The sequence below is a fragment of the Populus nigra genome, chromosome 14 (assembly GCF_951802175.1).
Source record: "Populus nigra chromosome 14, ddPopNigr1.1, whole genome shotgun sequence".
Taxonomy (NCBI): Eukaryota; Viridiplantae; Streptophyta; class Magnoliopsida; order Malpighiales; family Salicaceae; genus Populus; species Populus nigra.
The window spans coordinates 6,473,210-6,485,824 of NC_084865.1; the positions used below are offsets into that span (position 1 = coordinate 6,473,210).

At 33.9% G+C, this 12,615-nt stretch overlaps 1 protein-coding gene and 1 long non-coding RNA gene across 10 annotated transcripts; both read right to left on the reverse strand.

Moving 5' to 3' along the window:
• Nucleotides 1–2,292: 2,292 nt before the first annotated feature.
• Nucleotides 2,293–2,817, reverse strand: LOC133672517 (uncharacterized). Its single transcript, XR_009834863.1, has 2 exons — nucleotides 2,674–2,817; nucleotides 2,293–2,568 (listed from the first exon to the last, which is right to left on the reverse strand). It is a non-coding gene; the product is annotated as an uncharacterized LOC133672517 (long non-coding RNA).
• A 481-nt stretch (nucleotides 2,818–3,298) lies between these two features.
• On the reverse strand, nucleotides 3,299–7,463 carry LOC133672302 (probable splicing factor 3A subunit 1). 9 transcript variants are annotated; one of them, XM_062092687.1, is made up of 6 exons: nucleotides 7,344–7,463; nucleotides 4,842–7,242; nucleotides 4,409–4,706; nucleotides 3,917–3,995; nucleotides 3,661–3,724; nucleotides 3,299–3,553 (listed from the first exon to the last, which is right to left on the reverse strand). In XM_062092687.1, the coding sequence occupies exons 2-3, from the start codon at nucleotides 6,990–6,992 to the stop codon at nucleotides 4,437–4,439; spliced, it is 2,421 nt and encodes an 806-aa protein (XP_061948671.1). In that variant the 5' UTR covers nucleotides 6,993–7,242; nucleotides 7,344–7,463; the 3' UTR covers nucleotides 3,299–3,553; nucleotides 3,661–3,724; nucleotides 3,917–3,995; nucleotides 4,409–4,436. The 9 variants fall into 9 exon arrangements, with proteins under 9 accessions (XP_061948671.1, XP_061948667.1, XP_061948670.1 ...); XM_062092683.1 differs by having other exon boundaries at nucleotides 4,076–4,706; XM_062092686.1 differs by lacking the exon at nucleotides 3,917–3,995.
• Between the last annotated feature and the right edge of the window lie 5,152 nt (nucleotides 7,464–12,615).

A 12,615-nucleotide genomic window follows, 5' to 3' on the forward strand; every position in this document is an offset into this window, starting at 1 on the left:
AGAAGAGTGTCCAGAGTCAGGGCATATTAAGGCAGTGGGTACCTAACCTTGTAGGACGCGTTTTGAGGCTTGTAGGCTGCCAGGAACAAAACCGTGAGGCGTGGAAGCCGGGTTGAGTTGAGCCATAACGGATAATATTCTGCATTGGAGAGTGAGTCGGGCCTTATATATGGTATCAGAGCCGAGGACGACTCGTTCTTAAGGTGGGGGGATTGTAACATCCCACATCGAAAGAAGAGTGTCTAGAGCCAGGGCATATTAAGGCAGTGAGTACCTAACCTTATAGGACGCGTTTTGGGACCTGTGGGCTGCCAGGAACAAAACCGTGAGGTGTGGAAGTCGGGTTGGGCTGAGCCATAACGGACAATATTCTGCAAGGGAGAGTGGGCTGGGCCTTACACTTGAAATCTCTTAACCCAACTCCTTAGCTCATTCAAGTTTAAAATTAACTTACGTGAGAGTTGCATTAACATGATCCAATCAACTTGACAAATCCAAAAAATAACCTATATAATCATTAAAAAGCATGGTTTTTTTTTAAAAAATATTCAAGATGATATCTTTTTATTTTAATATTGAGATGACAATATATTGGATTGACCTGAGCTATGCAACTTAACCTTCTAAACCTGTGACCTGAGTCATGGATTCCACTGAGTTTAACAACTTTGTTTTTTTTTTTTAAAAAAAAACTAATTTTTACTTAATGATATGATAATAAAAAAGTAGACACTCACAAAATCAAGCACCAATTAAATATTGTGATATTTGTTTGAGACTATAATAACCTTATAGAAAACAAATTAAAACAAGTTATGAAGACCAATTCAAAATCCAATCAAATGTTGATGAGTGAATTTGAAAAAAAAAACCAATAAGGATTCAATCCTAAGAAAAAAATTTGGAAGATGGAATTTTAAAGATAATAATAAAAAAACAGAAAAGAAAAGAAAAAAAGGACATGACCTAGTAGGTCAATCTTGAAACCTCTTGATCCAACTCCTTACATAGCATCGATCTAAAAGTAATATGTGTAGGAGTTGCCCCAACATGATTTAGTTGTCTTGGCAAGTCTAAAGGCAACCTAGACAACAAGTAAAAAACATGGTTTAACTATTAAAAAAAAATTCAAGATGATATTTTTTTAATACTAAGACGGTGACATATTGAATAGACTCAAGCTTCAGAGCTTAACTCACTAATCCCGCGATCTAAATTATGGATTCCACTAGATTTAACAACTTTTTTTTTTAACAACCATTTTTTTATTATCATTTTCCATGATCTCAATAATTTGCTTGTCACTCGATAATTCTAAAGTTGCCCGTTTTCTTCTAGGTAGTTCAAAAGGTACTTAGTACCCATTGTATCACGATTCTTTAACGTTTTGATTGGAACATGTAATTGTTGAACACCTCCATCATCTGAGAATTGATCCAAATTCTCTAAAGCCACATTATTTATAGACCTACTTTTACAATGTAATTTTTTTTTGCAATTGTACTTTTTTGTTGTCCAAGCAGAGATTGCAAGATTCATTACTTCTAAAACATTTATCTTATTTTAGGATCTCAATTTCATAACTCTCTAAAAGATTTTAATAAAATCAATAATGATAATACATCTTAAAAGCTTGTATAATCTCTGTATCACAAAGTGAAATCTTTAATGTTATGTTGGGTGGAAAAAAAACATTTCAATATTTTTCAAACCTTTAATAGTTTTTAGACGGGTAAGACAATTATCAATAAGTAAAAGATCTTTTCTACTATCTATTTTTTCTATTAAGTTGTTGAACTTATTTTTGGAAGAGAATCCTAGTCATCCATGCTTATTTGTTAGCATGATACTCGCAATTCATACTATTAAAGTTCACATTCTTAAAACATCATGGTTTAACATGCTTGCCAATTAACCATAAAAGGATTTTATCATAACCATCCTTATAATAGCAAATAACAATTACAAGTCTTTTCTTGTCTTGTTTCTTACCTTTATATTGCTTTATTGTAAGAGAATAATGTGGTTGTAGTTTATAAAACAATATTGTTTTATCCATATTAAAAACATCTTCCATGGAAAATTAAAATGCCTTTTTCTATTAAATTGCTTTTCATGAGCTTCATATCAACTGATGTGTTTCTTTAAAAAGAAAATACATCTTAATATCACACGTCTTAATTTGAAACGCTTAAATCAAATTTTGGTAAAATAATAGGGTATATATAAGGTACATCTTTTTCAGAACTCCTTTATCTTCTTTGTGATTAGTTCTCTTGTTATATTCATATGTTTTTGGTATTAAACAATCCACTAATTGAGAATCTTTTCTAGCTTCAAGAATTTTGCAGTTTTGTATCGTTTGGCATTGCCTTAGAAGGAGTAGCATTATGTAATCAATAAGGAAGAAGGCGGAATGGGCGGAGAGACAATGCCAGAAGCTGGCCATATCGAAGCAGCTCAAGGCATCAAAGGACTTCCCACTTTCTATCCATCAAAGAGAAATCACAGGGGTTGATGTTCCAGACGTCCAAAATCATAGCAGCTTCAAAGAAAAATGACTTCCCACTGCTACCATGAAAGACACTACAAATGGTCAATCCTCTGCTGAAAATAACTCACACACTTTGCACACTTGCATTGTAATATGGATTATGATTGTAACCACACTACCTTATCTGCATAATTCCAGCGTAATATTAGTAAGTTCCATTGGCTTTCAGTGGACGATTGATAGTGATTTCACCGAGACCAATTCTGGTCATTTGAAGTGATTTATCATCTTCATCTTCTGTTTCACTCACTGAGATGAAACATTAAAGCTGACAAGGACACAAGGACACTGACCTACAGTCTTGAAAAGGTATACTCGAGTTTATTTGGCAGTGTAGTTGCAGGTACTTTTCAAATAACTTTTCATGCCAATAATATTTTTTAATTTTTTAAAAATTATTTTTAACATAGCACATCAAAACAATAAAAAATGTATAAACCATATTAAATTTTAGTAAAAAAAAAAATTTAAATTTTTTAAAAACACGAGTTAAATCACATTCCCAAACATGCTCTGCTCTAATCCTAGAAAAACAAGTTACACGAGCCGATTCCGATAATGGTTTGTACCGATTCCGATAATGGTTTGTACGCAACAGGGACGTAGCAAATAAATTAGACCGCTACGTGCAAATAACCAGAAATGCTGCCATGCTAACCAGCTTATAGCCAGAAAGATTAAGAAAGAACCCAGGCAAAATAGCCAAAAAAAAAAATGGCAATAAAAAACCAGAAAAGCACGCAGTTATTGGTGGCTACCAATGAAAACAGATTCTAATTCCAATTTCTCGACTCACAAAGGAGCAACATATTAGAGAAAATACTAGAGGATTATAGAACAGAAAGATCTGACAATTGTATATATCCATAAACTACCTAATGTTGTGATCTACCATATCCAGCTAAAAACAAAGATTTGTAAGCCACATCCCAGATGGAAAAAATCAATATTGAAGCCAATTGGCAGCCTCCTTGTAATAGCAATGAACCGTAGTAAACACTGCATAAAAGAAGAAGATGGGTGAATAAGAAGCAGGTTCAGGCACTGCGATCACGATTCGGCACATGAGGAGAAACCAATACTTATGAGATGGGTGAATCACCGACCTGCCTCAGCTAAAATGCACTGGGTTGCAGAGATCATTCCATCCATTACAAGTTGGTTGCTTTTCTGTTGCCATAGAAGAAGAGTATCAGAAAACACCACCTCACTGCTAGCTACTTGGCTAGTTAAAGGAAAGCATGACAGCAAAATAGAAACAAACTATTGAAGCATAATCCCTCCACAAGAGAAAGAAAGTTGGGTGCTTAGTATAATCTGCACGCACCCACTCATCCCTACAGCCCAGGCATAATCACTTACCTACAAAACAAAGCCTAGTTCTAGTAAATCACCCTCCACGTCACTGCATTTACCAAGAAAAGAACTTGCAGCAACAAAACTAAAAAAGAGAAGAAAAATTGAGTCCATAAAATATCATCAATTTATTGATAACAAGAACTCAAAAAAACAAAATAAGACCATTAAGCACTTATTTTCCAGAGAAACAACTGCAAATGCAGCAGGAAGCAGTAGTTAGTGATGTAAGCAGATGGCTTGCCGTTCCTAGGCAAAAGAAACTGGTCTACTTTCCACTGCCCTTAAAGAAACACTTGCCATGACGCCATATCTGTATTGGATACCACTTGCTATCAGTTCAAATATGACAATTCAACATAGCAACAATGAGTCATATAATCATACTAACAATACATTGCCATTATAATTTCCAGCATAGCATCAAAGGAAGCAAAATAACAAAGTCCCATAGGAATATGTGAAAATCTCTGGTGATGAGAAAGTTCTATCAAAAACCTTGAATGGGCCACTTCGAAGAGCCTCTTCATCTCTTTCTACCACCACGCTCTCTCAAAGAGAGAGACAGAGACTCTCCTGGTCCAACATTGTAATATGCAAGTGACATATTATCCTTGAGAAAACCAGCTTTTCCACTCAATTTCTGTTTGTTGGCAGGAAGTTGGATCTCTCCAGCAATTTTTTCCTTCAGGCTGCCAACAGTTTCGGACAAGGACTGCATCATAATCTCCAGAACTTGCCCTTTGAGATTTCCTTCATCAAGATTGGGAACGGCAACAGTGATGCGCACAGGTCCCTGCATAAAAGGCACAATATAAGTTGAACATGTAATCAGATAAAGGAAGAAAGACTTCATTCATATACAAATCAGGAATGACCAATCCAATACTGCAGAATAAGAGTCATAATTTTGAAAAAGAAAAATCCATACCAGATGTTGAGCCAGAAACTGATCTTCTGGAACAAGCGCAGAATCATCAAGCCTCTGCCTCTTGGGCTCTGGCTCATCTGGAAGTGGAGGAGGAGCATCCTCAGGTGGAGGTGGTGGAGGCATTCCTTGAGGCAAAGGAGGTGGTGGAGGCATCATAGGCAATCCGGGTTGGGGTACATGAAGAGGGACAAAAGGTCGATGAACTGCCATAGAATTATATTGAGATCCAGGTGGAGGCGGCACATGCATGCTTGGATTCCCAGACATAGATGGAGGCATAGGGGGTGGTCGATTTACCATAATGGGTTGCTGTCCAGATGCCATTTGCATTGGAGGAGGAGGGGGGTAATTTGGCTGCATCATTGGAATACCGACCGGCCTTTGTGGAGGTACAGGATATGCCCCACCAGCTGGACCAGAATATTGAACTGTATTTGGAGGTGCACGAAGAAGATTCAACTGCAGTCCTGGTGGTGGAGGGAGGGGACGGACTGGCAGCACACCAGGTCGGGGAGGGGGAGCTGCTGGGCCTGGAAGGTTCCTTGCATCATTATTAACAGCTTCATTTTGATCATCACCAGCATTCTGAGACATAGCTTGGTTTGCAGTGCGCCCAATGCTTCCCAAGTGACCATCCCATATGACCTGCTTCGGCTGCTCATCATTCTTCTTCTCAATTTCAGCCTTCACAGCATTAGAAACTTCTTCCTCCGTTGTGCCAAAGATATCAGGACGTAATCGTGCAAGTCCCACTATGTTTCGGGAGATCTCATCATCCTGAGCAAGAGTAGTTTCCCGAATCTTGGCAAACATCCTTTCCTTTTGCTCCTTGTACTTAGGATCAATGAGGGAAATTCTCATATGCTCGGACATCTCACTAATGGGAATTAGCTCACCAGTGATAGGGGAAACAACAAACTTTGTTGGGTCTCTTTCAGCAGGGATCCTCTCCTCAGGTCTCTTCCAATTTTTCACAATCCTCATAGGTGGTTCTGGTTCCTCATTTGTCCTTGTGTCTTTCTCACCATCATTCTCTTCGATACTTGCAATCCTCATGCCTTCCTCAACTAGCTGCATCTCTTCCTCGTCCATTTCCATTTCCATCTCCTTTCCAGGCTCAATGATTTCATCTTCATCCATAGCAGATATCTTACTCCTCCGTATAACCTCCTCAAGTGTCATTGGAGGGGGCAAGTCCTCATCTTCATCGTCTGCAAAGTCGATAGTCTCAACCACAACAAAATCATGCCAATCAATCATTGCCATTTGCATCCGCTCCTGTTCAATCTCATCCTCAGCTTTCTGTCTTGCCTGCTCCTGTGAGCGTTCCCATTCAAGGCGATGCAAGCACCTTTCAAGCACAGTGGTCATGTCATCAACACTCTTTGTCAGCTTCTCAGTCAAACCCCTGGGAGGCATCAAAACTTTAGAATATGCATCAGCAAGTCCAGTAAAAAAGGTGAACATGCTGTGGGTTGGCTTCAAAAAGTGGAACTGAGGATTGTTCATCTCCCTGTTCGTCAATCCAGTCAAGAATGTTTGCCCATTTCGAGCTACAAACTGAGCCGTGAGCTTAATAATATCAAGTTCCTCTCCAGTAATTCCTTCTGGAAGCCGAACAGTATACTGCTCTGCTTCTGGGGGTTCAAGAACCTTAGGAGGAGGTAGTCTAAACTGGGCTGCAGGATCCGGTTTGGTAGCTGCTTCATTTGAATCAGTAGCCAAATCAGGTTTTGTAGCTGAATCAGGGGCAGCTGAATCCGCAGGCTGTGAAGTAGGCTGCTGTCCAGGAGCTTGATTCTGTGCACGAAATTCTGTCAAACGATGCTGATAATAAGCATGATATGGATCCGATGGATTCAAAAAATTGAACTTGGCATTATTAGCATTGTTTGCAATAATCCTCTTCTCAAACTCAGGTCCATTTTTTGCCACAAACTGCGAGGTTTTATCAACAATACTCCTAATATCCGGTGGAGGATGAATAATTCCAATGGTTCTCGTATGGGTCGCAACTGGTGCTCTGTTCTGCTCCTCATTTTCCGGTTTACCTTCCCTTGGCTGCTGTTCTATCACTTGGGATGGTGGAGGAGGAGACCCGTCTCCATTAACAGGAGGTGCTGGAAGCGATAAGATTGCTGCGGCTGGCATTCTTTTTTCTCCAAGACTCGATCAAAAATCTCAAAAACAAGCCGCATCAAACCAGCTCCACACCAAAGAAAACCTCACAAATTTAGATTAAAAAAAAAACCTGCAAATAACAAGTTGCCATAAAAAAAGAATTGATTAGTTCAGAGTAACCCAAAAGCAAAATCACAAACCAAACGAAACCCGCCAAATTCCCATTCCAAGAGACCCTATCAATAACTGAAACCAGTCATTCATCTCGAAATTGGAAACCCTAATCAGTAAATAACATAACAAAAAAGATGATTAATTTCCAAGCAAAGATAATCTATAAAGTTTTAAAATAAATTAATGAATGGAAATAAGAGAACTTACTGAGCTGTAGAGAGGATTGAAATTAGGGATTTTCGATATGCTAGGGTTTTATACAAAAAGAGAGTCTCAGAGTGAGAAAGATGCAGTGTCGATTATTTTTAAAGAGAAAAACCCAAGAACCGACTTTATTTATATTTTGGTTCCAAACGATTTGTTTTCTGAAGCGGGTCGGGTTGATTTTCCTCTAGCTACACACTTGAGCCCATACCGGCAACAAATAGGCCCGATAAATTTTAGAGAGCGATAGATTTTAAAAATAATATATTATATTATTTTAAGGTGGAATGGTAGAATTTAGTATAAATCGACGGCGGGCTAATTATTTTTTATATAAAAAATATTAAAAAAAATAAAATTCAAGAACGTTAGTCCTTTAAATTTTTTGAACAACTATCATGCATGACTCAAGAATAATATTTATAATATTAATTATAATACTAATAGTAATATTTATAATACAAATAATAATATTTTTAATATTAATAATAATATTAAACTTGACTGACTCAAATTTTTATAATTTTTTATCCATTGAAATTAAATTTATGATTTTTCTTTGATAGTGATAATATTTTTTAAAAATTTATTAATAATAATGATAATGATAATGATAACAATAAGAATAACAATAAGAATAATAAAAATAATACTAATGATTATAAACTTGGGTCGGGCATTCTAGCCGGACCTAAGTTTCTGAGGTCTAGTTCTCCTAATAATAATAAAAATAATAATATTTATAATAATATTAAACTTACCTGATCTAAGTTCTTATAGTTTTTAATTCCTCTAAGTCAAATTTATAATTTTTCTTCAATAAAAATAATTCTTTTTTTCAAATTTAATAATAATAAAAATAATAACAAGATTAAGAATAACACTAATAATAATAAGAATAACAACAACAACGATAATAACGGCGACAACAATAACAACAATAATTTTTAATTTTACCATTTAAATTAAATTTATAGTTTTTTTCAATAATAATAATGCTTTTTCAAATTTATTAATAATTATACTAATAATATTAATAATGATGACAATAATAATATTTAAAATATTAAACATGCCTGACCCAAGTTCTTATAGTTTTTAATTTTACTCTTCAAATCAAATCTATGATTGTTTTTCAATATTAATAATATATTTTTCAAATTTATTAATTATTATATTAGCAATATTCATTATAATAAAAATAATAATTTTTATAATATAAATAATAATATTAAACTTGTATGACCCAAGTTTAAGTGGGTATGGTTGTAACGCCAGGCCTAAGAACCTTGGGTTTGGCTACAACACCAGACCCAAAAGCCTTGAATCATGCATCAATCATAGGTTTCTATTCAAGATTTTTGAAAACTTGAGTTTATTGAAACAATGGAACTTTCATCAATGATTTCATCGTTGCTATTATAGTTCAGGCAGCCTCAATATTTCTAAAATTGAAATTGCATTCATTAATTGAAATTAATTTTTAAAAAATTATTAACATGATTTTTAATTTTTAGTAGTGCACGAAAGGAAAACAAATTTACATTGAGTGGTCGGGCTTTTATTGGGCATGGTACTTCCTAGTAAATAGATCCTGCTCTGAAGTGACCCCTACTTAGCGTGACGACTTTTCACTCAATGCGCCTATGTTGAGAATGGGTGCTTGTGACTTAAATGATTGTTCATGGTTGGCTCCTAACAACTCATAGTCGTCAAAATCACTGATAGATTAACAACTCATAGTCGTTAGAATCACTGCTAGAAGAACTAGCAGTTATCATGTTTGTACAACGCGATATTGACTTTTCCCTAGACATCTATACAAATTAAAAGATTAAGATACTGTAAATCATTCTTATTTTTTTATTTAAAAAAACAACAACACCTTTCCTATAAGGGAAGACTACCCAAATTTTGATTACTTGCAAATACACATGAATTTAAATTTGATTGCAACAAACCAGTTGATTTTATTTAATTTCTTGAAGTGTTGAATTTGAAGAAAATGAAAAATATAAAATATTGTTACAATACATGCATGAACCTTCTATTATGCTACACCAAGTTAAGCAATTGCTAGGAATTTTTGTCATTTAAAAATTTATAGTGAACATTTTATTTTGGTCATTATGATTATTTTTAGATTATATATATATATATATAACCTAATTATTTAATCTTTACTTTTTAACTAGAATTTTACTTTATAAATAGCAAAGCTTCTTTTCTATAATTTTTTAATATATACAATTATTATCATAATAATATTATATTGTCTATCCTATAAAAATCAATCTAAATTTATAAATTTATAACTTAAACTTGTAATTGATAAGGACAAGTAACCTAAACTTGAGTATAGTTAATTACATGCCTAATAAGCATTGGGAAGGGTAGTTGTATATACAAGCACCATCATATGCAAAAAATCTTAGACATGTTAATAAACATGAGTGAGTTTTGGTCTCCAAAATTGATGCTTACAGCTCAACTGTAGTTATGCAATATTTGAGTTTTCTTAATTATTTTTGTCTTTGAAAATTTCAAATATTATTGGAAAAATAAGTTAAAAAAACAACAACCAAGTTTTAAACCATTTTTTCTTGCTCTTAGAAGAGTTTGTTGTTCTAATACATCATCTAAATACAACAAAATTGTTCTCATATGAAAAAATTCCAATAACAAGATTCTAGCAATTATTAAAAAATAAAAAAACAAATATAATGCAAAAAACACAAAGAAAAAATCTTACCTTAAATTCACTGTAAGCGAAGCTGAGAAGATAAAAAAGAACAAATAACAAAAAAAAAAGAGAAGAGAGAGACATTAATTTAAAAAAAAAGGGTAAAAATAAGAAGAGAAAAGTAGAAGAGAAAGACATGTCTGGTACGCGTGGAGAAGAAGTGAAGAGAAGGAGTTAAGGAGGAGAAAGACATTTTCATTTTTTATAGAAGAAAAAGAGAGAAGAAGAAGAAGGTTATGAATTAGGGATTTTGGTTTCCTAATTTGGGGTTTTTTTTACAAACGATTTTACTAAAGAATAATTAAATATTAATATTTTTAATATTTTAATCGGTGTTTTCATCTATAACATTTAATTAAAATTTTTAATTTAATAAAAAATTTTCAGAAACCGATGCCTTTTCAGTCCATTGGTTATTGCAATGAATAGTAATTAACAATGTCATTGAGAAATGAACAGTTTCAAAGCTCTCTAGAATATACCAATGAATATAATCCGTCAATGATGTCATATGTAAAGAACATAATGAACAATGTCATTGAGAAGTGAACAACTCCAAATCTCTCTAGAATATACCGACAGACTTAATCTGTCGGTGTATTTGTTAGTATTTTACGGTTCGTCGGTAATTTCATCTGTATATGTGGCCAAATTATATCTGTATTTCTTATCTATCTATCATGCAAATACTTAAAATCATAACAACACATAGCATAGTAAAACCAGTTCTGTGTATAATAATAAAATCACAAAAAATAATTCTTTGTCATGTAATAATAAATTCACGTCACTTGTCATTATATTAAAGTTAATTTTGTCCAGAAATATTACATTATAGTTAATTTTATTACACATTCGAGTTATGCACTTTAATGAGAATTGTCTTTTTTCTTCTTCAATTTCATCTTCATCATCGTCATCTCCATCACATTTTTCTATATTAATTTCATCGATATTATCATCTTCATTGACCTCTATATATACGCAGGTTCTCAAAACATCATTTAACTCATTAACATCAACAGAAGTTTCTTAGCGATACAAAATTTTCTTTTAAGTCGGGAGACAGAGCATCTCGATATGGATCAACTCACTCATCAAGTTGAAAGACATCATCTCCCACATTTACTTCATCATTAACATCCTGATCCAAACCTTTTAATCGCATGGTCAAACAACCTCCAACGAAGCAGATAATAACCCGGAAAGCCAAAAATAAAGTTTGATAGAACCTTGACCTAGATATAACCCTGTACTTAAGAATCGAAGGTATTGGAAAAAAAACTTGAACCCAGAGATAACATTGTTTCTAAGAACCCTAAGTATGCGAATAATGTCACGAAGCCAATTAGTTTTTGATAAGTCAATGTACGATCTTTGTCCCTGTAAAGAAAAATTGTTTTCCCATAAATAAATAAAAGGAAAACTCATATTTATGCTCCAACTTGCTGGTGAAATTTACAGTTAAAAAAACATAATATAGTCTTCTCGAACTAACTCTAATGGATTCTTTTTGGGTTGCAAGCTAATGGACCTAAACTAGTAATCAACTAACATAAATCCAATAATGAAATAAACCCTTAAACATGTTTAATGGGCCAGAACAAACCCAAATTAAAAATTACTATTCAACATTAAATAAATAAATAAATGAGATAATAAAAACAAACTTTTCATGCTAAAATTTCTGCATGTAGCTTGAATCTTCATTTTTTGCACATTCTTAGTAGATTTTCAGTCATGACTTCAAACACGTCGTTCTCTCTTTGAGATGTTTGGTAGTGTACAAGTTCAACTTTCTCACCAATTCAGTATTAACTACACTAGTGTAACTACCACCATCTATAATTAAGCTACATATCTTATTATGAATATGTCATCTCATGTGGAATATGTTATCCCTCTGACCTTCTGAATCATCCACCTTGGCATGTATATTTAGTAACCTCTTCACCACAAGTGCCTCTCCCTCAACTAGATACTCAACACAAACATCATCAACATCCTTTAATGGTGGCATCTTCTCTTCATCCCTCTCATTGGTCTCAACTTCATTATTAGCTTTCATAATCATAACTCTTTTGTTTGGATAATATGAAGCAAAATGACCAATAACTAGACAACAAAAGCATTAATGTCACGGTTACGAGAAGTAGAAGTAACATTGTTACCTTTAACAACGATCGAGGTATCTTTCTTCTCTCTAGGGTATTTGGCCTTGCTTTCCATATTTTTCTATGATGGACTACCCTTAGTATTAGCTTTCCAATTGGGTTTCCAAGGTTTTAAAGGTCATAATGGTGGCTTTTTTGAATGGTACCCTTTCATTTAAATTGTTTCTCCACCTTTACAGCCATATGCATCATCTCTTGTAACTCTATATAATGATGCAACTCCATAATATGAGCTATATCATAATAAATGTCATTCATAAATCTAGCCATAGTGGCCTCCCTATCCTTTTTCAATATTAGATCGAATCATAACAAGTTTCATCTATTTAAAGTATTCATTAACACTCTTTGTACCTTG